The 19,807-nt window shown below is 30.8% G+C and overlaps 1 protein-coding gene across 2 annotated transcripts; it reads left to right on the top strand.

Moving 5' to 3' along the window:
• The first annotated feature begins 1,523 nt into the window (after positions 1 to 1,523).
• LOC123290850 (probable E3 ubiquitin-protein ligase HERC4) lies at positions 1,524 to 14,101 on the top strand. 2 transcript variants are annotated; one of them, XM_044871196.1, is made up of 10 exons: positions 1,524 to 2,002; positions 2,070 to 2,306; positions 5,141 to 6,114; positions 7,300 to 7,596; positions 8,655 to 8,828; positions 10,092 to 10,178; positions 10,251 to 10,430; positions 11,156 to 11,616; positions 13,013 to 13,352; positions 13,931 to 14,101. In XM_044871196.1, exons 1-10 carry the CDS (start codon positions 1,696 to 1,698, stop codon positions 14,081 to 14,083), a joined length of 3,210 nt encoding a protein of 1,069 aa, XP_044727131.1. In that variant the 5' UTR covers positions 1,524 to 1,695; the 3' UTR covers positions 14,084 to 14,101. The 2 variants fall into 2 exon arrangements, with proteins under 2 accessions (XP_044727131.1, XP_044727132.1); XM_044871197.1 differs by having other exon boundaries at positions 1,524 to 1,987.
• Positions 14,102 to 19,807: the final 5,706 nt, after the last annotated feature.

The following is a 19,807-nucleotide window of genomic DNA, read 5'->3' on the forward strand; positions in this document are numbered from 1 at the left end:
TTTATCTCTCTCGTAGTTTCTTGCCCGTATTTACTACACAGCTGTAAGGTAATGTATAAAGACCAGGTATTTTAATCATTCATGCAGCTGCGCCACCACGAGTGTGTTCAGTATACTAACTGACTGTCAACTAAAGTACTTTCATACCAACTCATATAATAATATATAAATTTTTTAATAATTAATTAACGACTACAAAAAATTAACATTAGATTGATAAATGTTTATTCTAGGATATGGCGCGTAAAAAAATCCATGAACCCAAACTTTCTGCCGTTTTGTCCTCTGATTGCGAAATGGGTGAAAGGGCAATCAATTCTCCAGTACCTTTATGAAATGCAAGCTCTGACTGGACAAATACAATAAATCGTGGTCACTTAAAACATCCTAGTGAAGCAGTATACCAACTTCTGAAAAAAGCAGAAGAAGTTTTCAGTATCTATGGAAAATCATTATTGCATCTGCAGAATGTTCATGAGCTTTTAACAAGAAGTATTCAGGAAACTGTTAAACACTCACAATTATCTTTTCTGAGTGCCATAAAATACGTGATAAAGTTTTGAAGAAATTTATTTCCTTACGGCTATTCACATTCTTGCTAAATATATAACGGTGCAACCAGAGTATCAAAATCTTGTTGTTTTTAGTTCTCGAAGTGCATATATGCGTACTTGTACAAAGACTGTGCGCAAATAAATAGGGTACTTTCGGTATGATATGAAATATACATAGTATATTAAGTTTAGTCCCAAGTTTGTAACGCTTAAAAATAATGATGCTAGGAAAAAAATTTTGTCATAGCTGTTCATAAAATCAACTAATTAGTCCATTTCCGGTTGTCCGTCCGTCCGTCCGTCCGTCCGTCTGTGGTCACGATAACTCAAAAACGAAAAAAGATATCGATCTGAAATTTTTACAGCGTACTCAGGACGTAAAAAGTGAGGTCAAGTTCGTAAATGAGCATCATAGGTCAATTGGGTCTTGGGTCCGTAGGACCCATCTTATAAACCGTTAGAGATAGAACAAAAGTTTAAATGTAAAAAATGTTCCTTATCAAAAATTAAACAACTTTTGTTTGAAACATTTTTTCGTAAACATCACTGTTTACCCGTGAGGGCGCCAATTAGGCGGAAATTTTATAATATGTGTACAAACTATACACTAAATGTCGGTCGGTAATGCAGAAACCTATAAAGTCATTTACATATGTACTACTATACTTGATTATCAGTCATGTATGTGTCACATGTTTGTATGTGTAATATGATAAAGAAATCAACACTGACTATGCATGGTATTTCAACAACTAACTCAGTCAATTGTTTGTTTTCACTTGTTTATATTACTTTATACAGCTGAATAGGGAAGTCGCAGTCCATTCTCTATGTCTTTGGTTTGAAATTCATATTTCGTAGTTTGTAGCAAACTTTAAATAAATGTACATGTTTCTTATTTCACAGCAATCGTTCTTATTATTCAGGGTTATGTTACCATGTATTTTGACATTTCTAATCATTCTAGAATGTGATTACTTGAAAAGTTAAGTTTTCTTTAATTCCAATATAGTTTATGGTATTTTAATACAAATGAATAATGCTGTTATTAATTAGTTAGTACTTTTAATGTATATACGCTTATTATATTTAAACTATTGTGAGATAAAAATGTATAAATATATTTTTTAAAAGTTTGTTGATGAATTACGTTAAAATTATGAAAGATTTACTAAATATGAATGCAGATGATACATATGAAGATAAAATGTTTTGTTGGGGTAGTACTATACACGGGGAATTAGGACTTGGGGGAATTGAAGAAGAACAAATTCTGGTTCCTAGAAAATTACCATGGGCAGATTCGGAGAATGTTATGTTTGCAGCATGTGGAGAAACACATTCATTGTTAGTTACTGTGGCGGGGAAAGTATACTCGTGCGGGAACAATGATTTTGGACAGTTGGGTCATGAACAATCCAGAAAAAGGCCACGTATGTCCATGTTTAGTATGTGCTTTTTTTTTTAGTTTAATATTCTATAATATTTTTTTTATTGCTGGATTTGATTCGTTAGAATTGGTAGCAGGTCTTGATGCCTATGTAATTAAGTCTGCAGCATGTGGAGCTGTTCATTCTATGGCGATTAATGAATGGGGCCAAATATTTTCATGGGGTTCTGATTTATACGGACAGTTAGGTCATGGAAAAGTCGCTGATATCCAATCAACACCAAAAATTATTCGAGCCTTAGCAACTTTAAATGTTGTACAAATTAAATGTGGTTTACGACATTCTTTAGCCTTAACAAACAGTAAGTTGTTAACTTTTCATATAACCTTTTTATGTACAGTCTTTTTATGTACCAGAAAACAAACAATACGTTGTTATAGAAGAAAACAAGCTAAGAAACATAGCGTTTTTTTGTTTAAGGCTAATCAATGGCTAAGTTAACTTAAAAAATTCGCAAAAATAAAAAAAACTGTTTTCTTGCGATAAAAAAAAAAAAAGTTGACGTCCAACGCAAAAGAAATAAATGAAAATGTTATATCTCTGAAAAAACCATATCGATTAACGTCTAGCAAGTCTGATTTGAATGCGTTGGTGTCGAGAAAACTTTAAAAAATGAGCGAAAAAAGTCGTTTTTAAATTTATTTATGACTTTTTTCTTTTTCGATTTTAAAACTTTAAAATCGAAAAAGAAAAAAAGTTATAAACAAATTTAAAAACAACTATTTTCGCTCGTTTTTTCAAGTTTTCTCGGCACATAAGCATCCAAATCGGACTTACTAGACGTCTATCGATAGGTTTTTTGAGATTTATAACTTTCCCATTTAATTTTTTGTGTTGGCCGCCAACTTTTTTTTTATAGCAAGAAAATCGCTTTTTTTTTATTTTTGCGAATTTTTTAGATTAACTAGCCATTGATTAGTCGTAAACAAAAAACGCTATGTTTCTTGGCTTGTTTTCTTCTATAACAACGTGTTTTTTGTTTTCTGATAGTAATTTGTCAAATTTAATATTGGGCCTTCGTAGATTAATTGAATTATCATTAATTCATTAATCAAAATCTTTGTTCTGTGTGTGCAATAGAACTTCAGTTATTTTGTTTAGTTGGAACTAGACCACATCCGGATAATTATTTGATAATGCTAAAAAGATAACTTGTTAAAAATAAACGATAAGGCCATTCCTACACAACCGTGTCTTCAACATGATTTCATCGCGAATATATATAGAGAAGTTGGTTAGATTCTGATTTCTGTAATAGTGTCCGATTTTTTGGGAAAACGAAAATATTCAATTCACGCTAGAAAATCGCTTGGGTACGTATAGCCTCAGCCAAAATAAAAAAGCAAAAAACTTGTACTTAAGTAATGCAGTAGAAGTGGAAAATTTATTAATTTTAATGACTAAAAATCGATCTGGATTATTAAGGATCGGGTAATTGAAGTTCCGCTGTACTTCCTAAAATTTAATTTATTTTGAAAATGAAACTGTCGATTGAAATTGAAATTTATCGCATGTCAGTAGAAGCACTTCATACTGGATTTCTACAAATATATTTCTTACTTACTACAACCATTACTTTTAAAACAAATTTACTAGAAATTTAAACAAATTGAAAATTATGGGAGCACAAACTCCTTACTTTCCGATACTATCAAATAAATTATTTCGGGAAAATTGAAGTCACCTTGGGCTCAAAATACTATGCAAGCATGAATGCTTGAATAATTTGGAATTATTAATGCCAAACTGTCATTTTTCACCTCAAATTTGGTTTTATTTTTAAACATAGAATAATTCATTTTCAACGTATAAGAATTTAAAAAATATCGGACAAAATCGCTATAATTTTTTTAAGATTTTGTAAGGATATTTGGAGAGCGGAAAAAATTCAAAAAATTTTAAACACCTACTTTAAAATATTCAAACTAATTTTTGATCTAGGTGGGGGGGGGGTAGGTGGTTTGTCAAACCCTTATATAACCTACCCACTCATGATTTGAAGCGCTTTGAAGAAACATCACGAAACAGGACGCAGATTTCTTGAGTACAAAACTTTATTGAAATTGATGAATCTATACAAAAAGTTAAATTTTCTGATATCTAACTTAGTTTTCGAGATTTCCGAGATAATCTGATATTGAAAACTAGACGACTATTAACCAAATATAAGGTCCTTAAGAAATGCATCACAAAGAAAGAAATTCAACTTTTTTCGTTAAGTAGATTCGGAGAAAACAGGCTGTGATAGAGGTGAACAGGCAGACATAGAAACGGGAGAGATCAATTAAGGATTCTTTATTTCATGAGATGGCGGAACCTTAACGAATCACATTTATTTTATTATAAATGTCATTGTAAACTGGAATCAGGGTAATTTGAAAGCCACACCTTTAACCTTGGTTTTTGAAATCTTCTCGGTTTTTATGGATGACCTTCTATGAATCTATTCGCAAACTAATTGTTGTGAAGTTGGTATAAAACATTTTCTTTATCAAAGACATGGCGAAATAAATATTTAATTCACTTAGTAAAATAATCACCCAGTATACCCCTACGAGATAAAAGGTTGTGCAATAAAGTTTTTCGCAAAAATTTGAAAATGATAGAGACTTTATTAATAAATTTTCAGTAATTGTAGAAGATACAATTTTTTTACAAATTTTTTTTTTTTTAGATAGTTTGCAAAATTTGTCGATAAATTTTTATCTAACAGTTTTGTCTAGATTTATGGTTTATTGCTACCTCGTAAATTATTTCTCTAAAGTTTGAAGATATTGATAAACAAAATTATTTAAAATTATCGATTGTTAGTTTAAAATTTAAATGTTAGTTGAGGGAGTAAGACTTTTGAGGTCGGAAATTAAAAGTACACCTTCGATTTTTACGAAACCGGACGCAAACTCTTCGTATGAGGAATAAAGTCAGTTTGACCAGAAAGTGTGGCCTTTTTTACGCGTGTGAGCGCGCTTCCAAGTATTTAATAGCAAATCGTGCTGAAAAATCATAAAATTTGAAAAAAAATTAGATTTAAAATTTTGAACTACTCTTAGCATTTTTTGCCCTTTGACTTTTTTTTCTAAACCTCGCCGTTTACAAAAAATTGTCTATATTATTTACTCTATTCTATTTTTTAAGGTGGTGAATTATACACTTGGGGAGCCAACGATTATGGTCAATTAGGAATTGGAAGAACTTCGGCATTTGAAAAAGAACCACAATTAATTAAAAGTTTAGCAGGAATTCCAATGGCATTCATAGCATGTGGTGGTAATCACAGTTTTGCAGTATCACGATCTGGTGCTGTTTTTGGTTGGGGTAGAAATTCATTTGGACAGTTAGGTATCAATGATGAGATTGATAAAGCTTATCCAGTTCAATTGAAAACCTTACGTAATATAAAAGTGCGCCATATATGCTGTGGCGAAGATTTCTCAGTGTTCTTAACATTAGATGGTGGTGTGTTTACATGTGGCGGTAATCAATTTGGACAGTTGGGTCATGGGGGTACCTCAAATGAAATATTACCTCGAAAAGTTGTAGAGTTAATGGGAAGCACAATTACTCAAGTATGTTCGGGTAGACGACATACATTAGCGTTAGTACCATCGCGAGGGCGTATATATAGCTTTGGTGTTGGAGGTGCCGGACAGTTAGGCACACGACAAAATCAAAACTATGCAACACCACAATTGGTATTGGGTCCATGGGTTAATCCTAGTAATATGTCCGTAGTGAAATCATCAGAAGCATTTATTGTACGTAGTATTTTTGCTGGTGGAGATCATTGTTTTGTAACGGTTACACATCCAAAATCCGGCATAGCTCCAAATGATTATCGTATGTTTGAGCCGCATACACAAATTTTAAATATTACGTTTGATAAGCTGAAACAATGTGAAAATTTATCAGTTGAAGCTACTGTTGATCAAGATTTATTGAGCTACCTAGAGATCACATTTCGTAGTTTAGCATGTATTAATGCTTCGTTTATGTTGGCGAATGAAGAACATTATTGTTGCACATCAAAGCGTCATGGTGTTAATCTAAAAGCTGCCGAAGATGGTTTTGCTATTATTGCTCGTTTAGAAAATAATAGTGTCAAAGATTTGGTAAGTAAACTTTTTGTACGTTTTGATTATTTTTTCTTTTGTTCATGCAGTTTGTAACTTTATATCAAGCCCATCTCTATCGTCAATCCATATTTAAGCACTCTGTGATAACATATAATAGACCACGGTATTTATTGCAGCTTGTTTTTATTTATGGACGAAGAGACAGAGACGAGTTTTGGTCGTGATCTGTAGCCCTTCCAATGTTGTTGTAATTATGTAAAGAGGATGTGGGATGTGTGGATGTCACCTAAGAAGTGAAAATTAAAGTGGGCGGATTACTTGGTCTTGCCCAAGTAGTGAAAAGAAAAATTTTAAAAATTATATTTTGTGTTTTGACATTTCATTGTGTTTTGACAGGATGAAGAAGATACAATTTATGGACATCTGTTAATAATAATGTATGTAATATATTTTAACAAAACGCATAATACAGCCCACAGAAATGTTCATCTTACAGACTTTTTTTCGCATTAAAAAGTAGCCTATGCTCTTTTTTAGACTAAACTATCTCTGTACCAAATTTCATCTAAATCGGTTCATTAGTATAGGCATGATTGCGTAACAAACAGACAGAGTTATTTTCGAATTTATGATATTAGTAAGAAGTAGTAAGGATTTGCTTATTACATAATATATTGCTTAATGAATACATTATTTAATACAAACTCCAAACTTAACATTACATACATTATTATTAACAGATGTCCATAAATTGTTTCTTCTTCATCCTGTCAAAACACAATGAAATGTCAAAACACAAAATATAATTTTTTAAATTTTTCTTTTCACTCCTTAGGCAAGATCTAGTCATGCGCCAACTTTAACTTTCACTTCTTAGGTGACGTAAATGATATTGGAAAAAGGGCGGACATATCACATATCACGAGCAGATTTTCACTTTCACCCTCACACCCTCCAACCCCGCATCACGAGTAAAACTCGTCTCTATCTTTTAGTCCATTATTACCATACTTTTGAATCTCAGTATACGACTTGAAAATAAGTATTCTTTCACGGAGTCCCAAAAATAAAATAAAATTTTAAATTCGTCCCAATATGTTGATCAAATTTTTGTATAATGACTACAATGTAATAATGAAGTTATTTTTATTTAAAAATTGAAGTTAGTTTAGAAAATAACAAAAACAATGATAATTGAAGTGATTTAATTAATTTTTTCAGATATGGAATTGTATAAGTGGAGATTTATTAGATACATTGGTACCTTCGCCACCAGATGTGGAAGCGTTACGAGTTTACCTTATTCTACCTCTATATCATGAATTTATTAATCCAAAGCATCATAATGTTTTACATCGACGCTTCGCCCAATCATTGTTATCATTAACCCCACAAGCGAAGCGTGTTGTTGGTTTGTGGTGGAGCTCAACATCGAATGATTATTTTGAGCGCCTTGTTGAAATATTCAAAGGAGTGGTTTTATATATTTTACGTCATCAAAATATTCCTAAAAATCGAGTATGTTTTTCTCAATAAAATGTTGAAAGTCATGGTGGTGTAATTCTAATAGGCAAGATTTTTAGCGAAAATGTTGACAGAAAAATTGATCTGAACTAAAATATTTAGAAGGTCGTACAGCCCAATAAAAAGTTTTAGAATTTTAGACAATTCATTATAAATCAATAATGTTTGTTCGTAAAACAATTTATAATTCTAATAATGCAAATATTAATTATTAATTTTTCACATCGGAAAGCACGAGGATAATAATATCAATGATCTACATAAGAGGGAAACCGCAAATGGGTATCTAGCACCTAGGCCAAGGGGTCCTCGTGTTCTCTTTCAGAACAATCTATCCCCTGAAGGGAGCTGTCTCCAAGTACGAGATGCTATTTTAATCAGATGAACTTATAGGATACTGTCGAGGTCAGACGCCACGGGGAAGTCCACAGCTTCTCCTGCGGGATTTCTCCCAGGATTGATGAATACAAGGTTTCGGACCCAAACATACTAAACCTGCCCCTCTTCAGGTTTCTACTGATGCAAATAAAATGTATGGATTGTCATGCAATTTTTTTTTTAAATGCTTATATTTGGAAAACGCTGAGGTTTAGTAAAAAATTTCAGATACAAAAATCTTTAGAATTTCCCAAAATAAAAAAACCTTTTTTTTTAAATGTTCAATAAAGAGAACGTGGTGTTCGGAAGTAGGGTATGAATAGGATTGCATAGGGCATGAATAGGATTTTGTCAAGTACACCCAGGCAAAAATTTTGCACCGGCTCCCATAAAAATCAACTTTCGCGGAGTTTTTACCTAGGTCAGACATTTTTTCGGTTATATTTCCTTAATTATTAAGATCGTCGTTAATAGATGCTTTTTATTTCAAGTTTCTATTGTCGGAGTATTTGCAGACCTTGAAACCTGCTCTTCAGGTTTTCAGAATTAAACTTTGAAGAAATATATTTCATTTTTATTAATGAACGTCTTAATCGACTTACACCAAACAGACTTTCAATCCTACAAATAATGAATCCTTCGTGGATTATTCGATAAACTTAGTAATTTTTTAGACAATAAATTACGACACGAGTCTGCAGGCTGTTTTAAATGTATTAGCATGTTTAAATAAATTAAATCATAGTTTAGATGGGTTAAAGGTTCCATACACAATTTTTCACTTGCCAGAAATCGCTGATTTTGTGGATGTGCGAGTCGATTATTTAAATTGGTTAGCTGATACACATGTAAGTTTTACCCATTATGTCAAATTTCTTAATCCTCAAGAACATTTTTGATTTGCATCATTTTTTTATGAGCTTGTTTATATTAGTTGGATTTAGAAACAAAATTCCGAAGGAAATGTTACATTATCAATATTACCAATAGAATTCGTTTTCATACTTTTAGCAGTGTGAATAATTCAGTAAGAAAAGAGAATTAAGGACCAAAGCGCGTTAAATATAATTTTTAACGTTAACTTCTACTAATTTAATGTATGCTCAATAATTCAGTTAAATTAAACACGAAAAGGACGTTCTTCTTTTTTTGATATGTAGTCGCGTTAATGAATGTTTTTGCTAGAAAGTACTCAATCGCAGCTCCGATTTTGATGATTTAAAAAACTGATATATCAAAGCCCAGCCTAAATCGCTAATGATTTAAACTTTCATCCCCTGTTACACCCTTTTAGGAGATAAATTTTGAAAAATTCTTTCTTAAATGACACCTATAGTATTAATTCAATATCCTTTCGAAATTTCAAACTTTCATTAGCGATCTAGGCCGAAACTATCATTAGCGATTTAGGCTGGGCGTTGATATACCGGTCAGGACATTGCCTTTTCCCCTTTCAAATTATTTCCTATTACCTAAAAAATTATACCATTTAATCATTTTCAAATAATTATTTGCACTTGATGCCTTTGCAAAAACATATATTATTTTTTCAATTTATGTGACAAACATGAAACTTTAAGTAAGAGCCTTGGGATACAGGGACATTCCAGGGAATTGTGAAGCCTACGACTTTGCACAATGGCCCAAAGCTGCCGGACACAAGCATCAATAGACATCCCGGAGTACCGTTTGCAAACTGCAAGTTGCTGCTAAATGAAAATATCTTAAAAATTGCCAATCTTAGATGGAGAGAGGAATGCACCTGTGGTGCTACAAGACAGATATAATCTGAGTACAATCAAACGCATTGCAAAGACACTATATAACTTCAAAGGGCCTCTATAAGAAAAATCTTAGCGGCTATGACAGGGCACTGTCAGTGCATCACGATTTTTGCAGGAGCTTACGATAGATTAGGTAGACCGCAAAATAAGCTTAAGTTTTGATGCCAAAGTGTCAGAAAAAACTTCTTTTTCTATGTTTCTAATTTCAAACAGTATACAAAATCTACTTAAAAAAACTTTGTTCTTGAGAATTAAGAAGTAAACCTTTGTTGCTTAATTTATACACTTATATAACAAAGATAAAATATCATTTCTAATTTATTTCAGAATCAGAATTTGTATTTATGTAACTATCCGTTTTTATTTGATGCCCAAGCAAAAACTCAACTACTTCAAACTGATCAATCGTTGCAAGTTAGTAGATGACATAAAATATTTTACAATTTAAAAAAGCACAATGTTTATAATAATTTTATTTATTTTTAGATGCAATCAGCCATGAATGAAGCTGCGACACGAGCATTTACAACTATGTTATTTGCGCCACAATATATGGGAAATATTACTCAATTTTTAATTTTAAATGTATCACGAGAAAATATAGTCACTGACACGCTGCATGAACTTGCAAAATATGACTCGCATGATTTGAAAAAACCTCTTAAAGTATGTACATTCAACTTTATTTTCTTAAGTTATTTGAATCTTTTAGTTTTTTTCTATTTATTTACTCTTTATAAATTTTAACAAATATTGGGAGACAGTTTTCGGAACGATCGGAAAAAGCGGCAAAAATAATGTTAAGTAATATAAGAAACTTTGCATGAAGTTAGAAATACTTCAAACCAAAAATTTCTCAGTAAATCTATAATCCAGTTTATAGAGGTGCTGAATCAGTATCTGATATTTGCCAACAAAATTTCCTGGAGCGTTCCCGCATACATTTGCTGGATATTTGCAAAAAACCTAAAACTGGCTTATAAAATTTGAGGACCACTAAGAGCATTCAATTTTACTAATATTTATTAAACATTTCTTCAAAAATTAGCCGGTTGTTGGTAAATTTTCATTCCCTCGTTTTTCAGACTTGTTGTGAGTGGAGATCACGCCAAACGGCCCAATATTTTTGTAGGCCATTATTATTTCCTCTTATTATATTCATTTATCTTGCATTCAAGAAAAAAGCAAATGGCTGTTCATATTTTTTCAATAGGTCTTTTAATTGACATGTTTTTTGTTTTCCACAATGAAAACTCCCCAATTTCCAAAGTTTTTGTAAATGTAAACGTTGTAGGTTACACTGAAATGAAGCCATTCGCGAAGTTTCGTATATTCACGAAACCATACCCCTTTCTATACTGTAGCCTAACACATATTTTCTCTTTTTTTAGGTTAAATTTCATGATGAAGAAGCATTAGATGCAGGTGGAGTACGAAAGGAATTTTTCATGCTATTATTACGTGAAATATTAGATCCAAAATATGGTATGTTCAAACAATACGAAGAAAGTCGTCAAATATGGTTCTCAGAAGACTCATTTGAAGATGACGTTATGTATCATTTGATTGGTGTATTATGTGGCCTAGCTATTTATAATTTTACAATTATTGATTTACCATTTCCATTAGCTTTGTATAAAAAAATATTACAAGAGCCTGTGGGCTTAGCTGATTTAAAAGCTTTGTCACCAACTTTAGGAAATTCATTACAATCAATTTTAGATTACGAAGAATCTGATTTAGCTGATGTTTTCAATTTGAATTTTGAAATATCACGCGATGTTTATGGTGAAATGCGAACTGTGGAATTGAAACCTGGTGGAGAACAAATTCCTCTTACGTTAGAGAATAAGTAAAGTTTCTTTCATATTTTATCAATATTTACGTATTCATATACAGACAAAAACCGTGTAATAGCTGGTTGAGATTATGATATTCATGGCGAGGCGGTTTGACGATTAATTCGGATAGAGTTAGTCAAAATAAAACCTAATTACAATTTTAAATATTCCTTATTATTTCAAGTACGATTCGCTTTTATTTCGGATAGAATATCAAAAACTGTTTTAGTAAAATAACAATTTTTTTACATTCTGTCCGAAATAAAAGCGAAGCGTGTTCAAACAAAAAAGATCTATTGTATATTTTTCAAATTAGTTATGATTTATTTTTCGTGAAGACGTGAGTCGTCGTTAAATGGGCGTCAAATCGAAGTCATAATCATGCAATAAAGAGTTTCATGAAAAATACCCAAGAAAATTAATTGATTTAATAATTAAATAAACATTTTGTCAGGAATGTAGTTGGGAGAATACAATCAATTCGCAATCGGAAAAATCTTTGAATTTAATTTAAAATGACTCATATCAGAAATCTAGGATATGAATTATTTGCCGATCAGCAAGCTATGCAGGAAGAAATGTGTGCAAATCTTGATTTTATCGATTATTGACAGTTTTTCTGCGGAAATCGAGGCAGACATAGTCTGAACTCATTTCATAAATATCACATATGAGTCCGTTTGGTATCCAGCTTATGTTGAAATATATACAATAGTCGTCCATCCTCTGCATAAGGAAAAAAGACGTAAATTGTTATGCCTTGTTTATCTGGAACTCATTTAAAAAAAAATTGGAAATGTGTTCGCCACATATCTTGTATTTACAGGAACATACAATACACACAATTCTTCATGTGAGTAAAGTTTCAGCCATTCTGAAATCAGTTCCTGGTGAAGCAGAAATGAAATACTCCATGCTGCTTACTAGTTAAACTCTTCCACTATCTTACATCTACAATGGTTTTCTGAATTACCTATTGATAACCGGTTCTAGTCGGTCCGAAATCGGTTATGGTTGGAGAAAGACGCTACATCTTTGGCACTCTTTACGAGCCAAAGTCCCTTGCTTTGTGAATGTTGAATAGTTTTTAAATCCCGCTCTGACAGGATTAAGTTTCCGATTTTAAAATCATCCAAAAATTGAATACATATTTATAATCTGTTTGTTGAATACTACCTACAATCTACTTAGTAAAAGTGAAGAAAATTCAAAAAAAAATTTAAATCAACATTTTTCATGAAACAAACCAAAGTTTATAACTTTCAAATGGTCACTGAATTATTAATAAAAATAAATTTAAAATCCTTATGTCGATAACTTCAGTAGTTTTTGCGCTTTTTTGTCTGTATATAAAGAACGTGCAGTGTTTACGGTAGATTTTTTACAATCATTGCTTGAATTTTATAGGAAAGAATTTGTTGATTTATATGTTGATTTTGTGTTAAATAAATCATGCCATCAACATTTCACTCATTTCTATCAAGGTTTTATGAAAGTTTGCGGTGGACGTGTTCTTCAACTATTTCATTCACATGAATTAATGTCAGTGGTCGTTGGAAACGAAGATTATGATTGGGATGCATTGGAAGAAAATGCACAGTATAAAGACGGCTATACGGCGTCCGATCAACCAATTAAATGGTTTTGGGAAGTTCTACGAGAGCTTTCTTTGGAGGAAAAGAAAAAGTTTTTATTATTTTTAACGGGATGTGATCGTATTCCCATTCAAGGAATGAAAGCTATTAAGGTTAGTATATATTCTATTTTACAATAAATAGTCTAGAATCTAGACGATAAGAAACATTTTTCTTTGTAACCTTTCATTTTATGGTTTATGGTATTTAAATGTTAATGACGCAAATGGATTCTACAGAAAAAAAGTGCCTTTAGGATGCCAAAATTATATTCTCTTAACTTTTCTAACACCGACGTTATTCACATAAGTTTTAAAGTCGAAAAATCGAACTGGTTATAACCCGAAAACAAAAAATGCAAGCCAGTTCTTGTTGACACTGATGAACTTGTCTCAAAAAAAGAGATCGAGATAATACTATCCATTTTTTTCTATCTCGTATAGTTATGAGATATCCTATTAAAACATCGAATTTGGCCCACTTATCCGATTATATTATAGGGTTAAATAGAAAAATAATTGAAAATTCGTCATGTGCGCCGTCATTCTATTTTACATAAATTTTTTTGTTTTGTTAAACTTATCTAATTTATTTAAAACAAAACTGTCTATTTCAACTGGGAATATTCAACAATTAACTCAAACAATTATTTATTTTTATTTGTTTAAATAATTTTTAATCTTCTTTATAGATTGTAATTCAACCGACAGCCGATGATCGTTTCCTTCCTGTAGCTCATACGTGTTTCAATTTGTTGGATCTCCCCCGATATCAAACAAAAGAAAGGCTCCGTTATAAATTGTTACAAGCAATTCAACAAACTGAAGGATTCTCTCTAGTTTAAAAAAAAATAAAATAAAAAGTGAGTAGGCATTTTTATAAATAAAATTATGTATTTTCTAATTTTATAATAATATTAATATTTATATTTCAAAATGTGTACTTTCTTTCAGAATAAAATACTGATGGATTGTTTATATCATTTAAATTTAAAATTAAATTAACGAAGGCTTTTTAATTATCGTCAGCGTTATTAATTTGAATTAGTTCATAATATTAATAAATAAAACAAATTATTTATCGTTATACTTCTGCAGTAAAAAATTATTTATGAGGCCATTGTGGCCGTGTATAACTTACCCACACGTTCTTGATAGACGTACGACGTGTAAACTTAGCTGCAGCCGCTGCGACACTAAATAAAATAACTAATACGTTCTCAAAACTGTACAAAAGAATATGCAATTCACAGTTTTAGGATATGCAATATCAGCGATACTAAATAGAATACTCTCAAAGAGGTCAACAACCGCAGATACTGTAATCGGCAATTAACGAGCGTATTTTGAGCGTATTAAGTAATTAGGATTTAAAAAATCTTCGGGTATTAGATACCTGGCAACAATGATGCCTAATTAATTATAGTTTGTGTATTATTTGTTTCAGTTTATTATTTTATATGAAAAAAATTTTGTTCTAATAAACTTAAACAGCATTACACAAACCCAAATTTTTATAAAAATTTTGAAAGTTAAAAGTGTTACGGCAAATAATTTGTTTCATTTATTTTAAGGCGTTTTTGTTACAACAATTTTTTTTGTTTTTTTAATTTATTGCATTTTTATTAATAAAAAAGTAAACACCATAAAAATAGAAATTAATTACTTCTGAATGAAGTTTAATTTAATATTGCTGCGTTCCGAAATTACATGAACCACAATAGTGAATATTATGACGCCTCACCTAACCATCAGCAGTTATAACTGTATTTCTGCTTTAGCCAATTCTGAAATTAAAGTCGCACGACAACATATGAGTGAGGTCACAATCCAGACAACTATAATAGGTGTTATATGGTAGATTAATTAAATGTGCTGAAAATCGAAGAGATAAAAAAAGTATCGAATACATAAAGAGCAAATAATGTGGTGGTGTATGCATAATTAGAATCCTAAGAAAAATTAAGGACTTTAATTGCGTGTATCACCACATCTTTTGTGCTTTTCAACATTGGTTGTTATTTTTCGATTTTTTCAAATTTTTTATATTTTTCCATTTTTTCAACACCTTAAATAAAAATGAACTTGATGCAATATAAATTTTCACAGCTGATCACCGAAGAAAAATTGCCTTAGTTGTCTATTATGATCAAAATACCTTTCCAGTCAGATATCCTATAGGCACCTAGGATGTGTCAATTTCCCAACGCTTGTGTTTTCCATATTTTCTAGGCGGAAATTTTGACAAATGATATGAGTGACCTGTATGCCTCAGTGTGGATAAAGAAGTTTCACTTGCTGAGCACGTGTGTTGGGCATTATAAAAAAAAAGTGTAAGCGGGTGAAGGGGGTGTCAAGGAAACGTGATATTCGTAGTTTGTTTCCAATTTCAATTTAATTATTGTTTGCTTGTTCGTTTTTTAAGAGCCTAGAATGACTTCAAAAGACGAAATATTTCGTGACATATTTTATGGATAACTCTTTTCCTTTCATCTCGAGCTAGGGATATCAATAAAAGTAACTTTTATTATTGTATAGTATTTCCCAATAAGACCGGTTTGCTTAAAATATGAATATATTTTATTTTTATTTGTGCTCATAAGTGATGATTGTCCTTGTTCTACACACATAGCCTTGAAATTTGCTCATTTTTGACATAAATGAAAAACTTTCACCTTGCTGTGCTAAACGATTTTAACTTTTGGTGCTAGCCCCTTATTCTTTTGAAAATAAAATACAGCTATGTTACTTGTTCATTTTATTTAAATACTAGCAGATATCAGCCCGCTTTGGTGGGCAATTTTATTTTTAAAAAAAATCTACCGTGTCATAGTCCTCATAGACTTCATGTCATAGACCTCATTTATCATCTCTTTTGTTCACAAGTTTTCGGATTTTAAATTTTTTGGTGAGGAACCTTAATTTTTTGAAAATAAAATTTAGCCCATGATACTCGCTGATAATGTAACTCTCTACAAGTAAAATAATTTTTAAAATCGATTCAAGTATTCAATCGGTTAATTCAAAAATGATGAATATCAACTTCGATGCACATCACCCCCAAAATAACTTCTACCCCTTTTTAATCTCGTTAGGCGATAAGTTTCAATAAAATACGAAACACATCTTCCATCAATTCTGTTAAAGAATTTTTATGCAAAATTTGAAGAATTACGTTGTCTCATGCAAAAGTTGCCCCCGTTTTTCACCTCCTTAGGGGTAGAATTTCGAAAAATGCTTTCTTATCGGATGCCTACATCATACAAAGAACACAACTTCCAAGTTTCAAGCCTCTATTATCAGCGGTTTAGGCTGTGCATTGATACGTCAGTCAGTGATTCAGGACAAAGCATTTTATATGTTTAGATATCGCCTTCAGAGCCTACAATAAAAATATTTAGCTAGATTTATAAAATTATTATTAATTGGCTAGACCGGTTTCGATTGCTTTGGAAACCCTTTTCAGTAGTATTACTTAAAATTCTTAAAAATAAAAATAAAATACCAAAATACGAAAAATTAAATAAAACAAAATAAAGCATTTTAAATGCTTTAAAAAAATAAATCATGAAAATCGAAGCTGTTATTGAGGATTTCCGGAGAATTTCTATTTTATGTATTCCTTGATGCGACTATATTGTCATATAAGATTGTCTGAGAGAAACAGTTGAGGTAGCAAAGAATGGCTATTATTTGATATCACCTCACAGAAAAATCAAGCTTAATGCTTTTATAAAAAACTGTAAATATTTTCGGTATTGTGAATGTGAAATAAATTCTGGAACGCGGCTAATAAATTTTTTTATCTTAAAACTTGATATCTATTTTTTGTATGATATTTATAGAAATCCCTATGTATTAATATTTTCATGTGAGTAAATATTATATGGGATCTTCTACATCATTTAAAAATAATTTTTAATGAAAAATTTCATATTTTTAAAGAATATATCGAGAATAAGGATGATAACTACTTATTTGTTTAACTTCAGATGATAATGTAGATAAAGAATTTCTTCTTGTTCTGGGTAATGAGGTCAGTTTTTGAAAATCTTTAGAATTACTCAAAATATGAACGTTTAAAATTCCAAATTAGCAAAGAAAGAGGTATAATAAAGTGACGTCATTTGTATGAATCTTCGCATAGAACTACATCTAAAACTTCGTTTTGCGAAAAAGTGACGAACACTGCTGGTTTTACATTTTGATGTGTAACTATATATACGTTCCAATTTTGATTTGTTTGGTAAATCTTGTTGATTACTCTGGACTACCACGTTTTTCGTTTTATCTTCATTCATGCTGAATTCGATTATTCTGGCCGCTAATTTAAATCTAAGTCTTTTAGATAAATTTACAAATTTTAGTTTTTTGCTTAAAGTCTTAAAATAGCTTAAACCGAGCTTCGTATTTTTTGATTAATTAAGCATAAGAATAGATTATTATGGTATATAAAGGCTAGTACCATCCCAAGCCATTCATTTAAGCGTTACGCTTAAAAACTAAAAATAAATTCTATGAATTTTCGTACAAATGGAGATTATTTTTTATTAAAGGAGTAGGTTTTGACCTGATGAATACAAATACAAATTTAGATATTTCCATTTTAGAAATTACGTGATTGTTTCCCAGTGCTCATTCTAGCATACAAAAGCTTATTGGCTTTTACTTTATTTTTAACTAGCTGCAAACACCCGCAATTATTTAAAACAATAAATTTTATAGCTTTCCAGAACATTGTTTTAATTTTATAAACAGTCAGTTTTACTCCAAAATGATTAAAATCATTTTTACTTCACAATATGCTTTAGAGCTTTCTAGATCATTCTTAAAATTTCTAAAACTATCTAGAATATTCTAGACTCGATCAAAACATTTTCAATTAATTTAAAACAGTTTTATATATTTTAGAGCTTTCCAGTTTATTCTCGACTTTGATATTTATAGATCGATCTGAAATTTTTCAGATTATTCGAGAAATGTTCAGACTGACCAAGAACGTTGTAGATCAGTCCAGAATAATGAAAACAAATCATATCTATAAATACATTTTCACCCCCGAATCTTTTACACTCCTATAACCATCTTCATGCAACCACCATAGTGACATATGGGAACGTTTAGGCTACAACCACCCACATTCACAATTGCTCAGTGATGTGTATTTTTGGCGAAAAAGTGATTTTATTTAAATATAAATATTTTTGCTTATATTATACGCATTACATAGATATTCTCATACATGAGATTCGTGAAGTTGACCGGATTTTGAATAATAAATGTTTTAATTTATATATGATCAACCGATAAGTTCTTTAAAAAAAATTACCTCCGTTTATGTAAAACTTAAATGAATGGCTTGAGACAGTTCTTGAATCTCTGAATCTAGATTTTCAAGTAATTTTAACAAAAAGCCAAATACAATGTTAAATTTGCGGTGTCCTGTTTTGAGTAATCCAAATTCTTTTAGCTGTTGATTTGCTGCAGATTTCTTATAATTTGGAATTTATTCTTTAGGTTTAAATTTTCTTTAGTTTACAGGCTGTGATAAATGGTTTTAAAAGATCCTAAATACTATTTTGCTCACATCACACAATAAAGTCATAAGCATAGATAATAAATATTTATATTATACTACAGATACGCATCTCTATCATCATCCCGGAAACTTGTATATTTAGTTGTCACTCCAGACATGGCATAGCGCTTCAATCAATTGACCGCCTTTTTTAAAATACTCAATGCCAAATTCTAAATAAAATTTAAAATTTCGTTAATTTGGAGCTCATATAGCTCATATGATAAAAAAGGTTAGATTTGCGCATCTACATTATAAATAGTGATCTATGATCATAAGTGTGTGTAGTTTACTTAAAAAAAGTAATTTTAGTTAATTAATTTAAAAAAAATGTTATAACATAGTTCCTATTACCAAAACTTACATTTTCTTTTATTTTAAATTTATAGATCACTGGCCCATACTTAAAAAACTTACTGATTACACCATCGTTCTATATGTGTTCTACCCCCAACTATTAAATTGATGGATATTCGTTTTTATGGTATCCTAAAAGAAAAATAATCCTAGAGGATACAACCAAACATTTTCCGTGTGAAAGAGTATGCCCCGCTGCCGATAATTTCTAATGTAAGCAGTATAAAGAACACATATACACGTCTCAAGGTTGATATAATAAGTAAGTTTTTTTAGGTGTGAGCTTTTGATCTATTAGATTTTACACAAAGAATATTCAAAAATGAACGAAATTAAAGTGCCTACATTATATAAAAATTGTACATTGTCACTATTTTGATTCCCCCACTCTGAGCGATGTCAAAATACGTCGAAATACACTTCTTCGCTGTACTCTTCCTACACTAGAGCATCATAAACACAGTAATCAATCTTGTCAACACACACATTAATAGGCTCATATGTCGAAATAATAAAACAAACAATACAGTAGTTGAACGGCACATTTAAGATGATCCATTATAAAATTAATACTCGACAGATTTATTAGAATATTTATAGAGAAAAATAACATTTCATTGAACTGCAAATTTTA

The sequence above is a fragment of the Chrysoperla carnea genome, chromosome 1 (genome assembly GCF_905475395.1).
Source record: "Chrysoperla carnea chromosome 1, inChrCarn1.1, whole genome shotgun sequence".
Taxonomy (NCBI): domain Eukaryota; kingdom Metazoa; phylum Arthropoda; class Insecta; order Neuroptera; family Chrysopidae; genus Chrysoperla; species Chrysoperla carnea.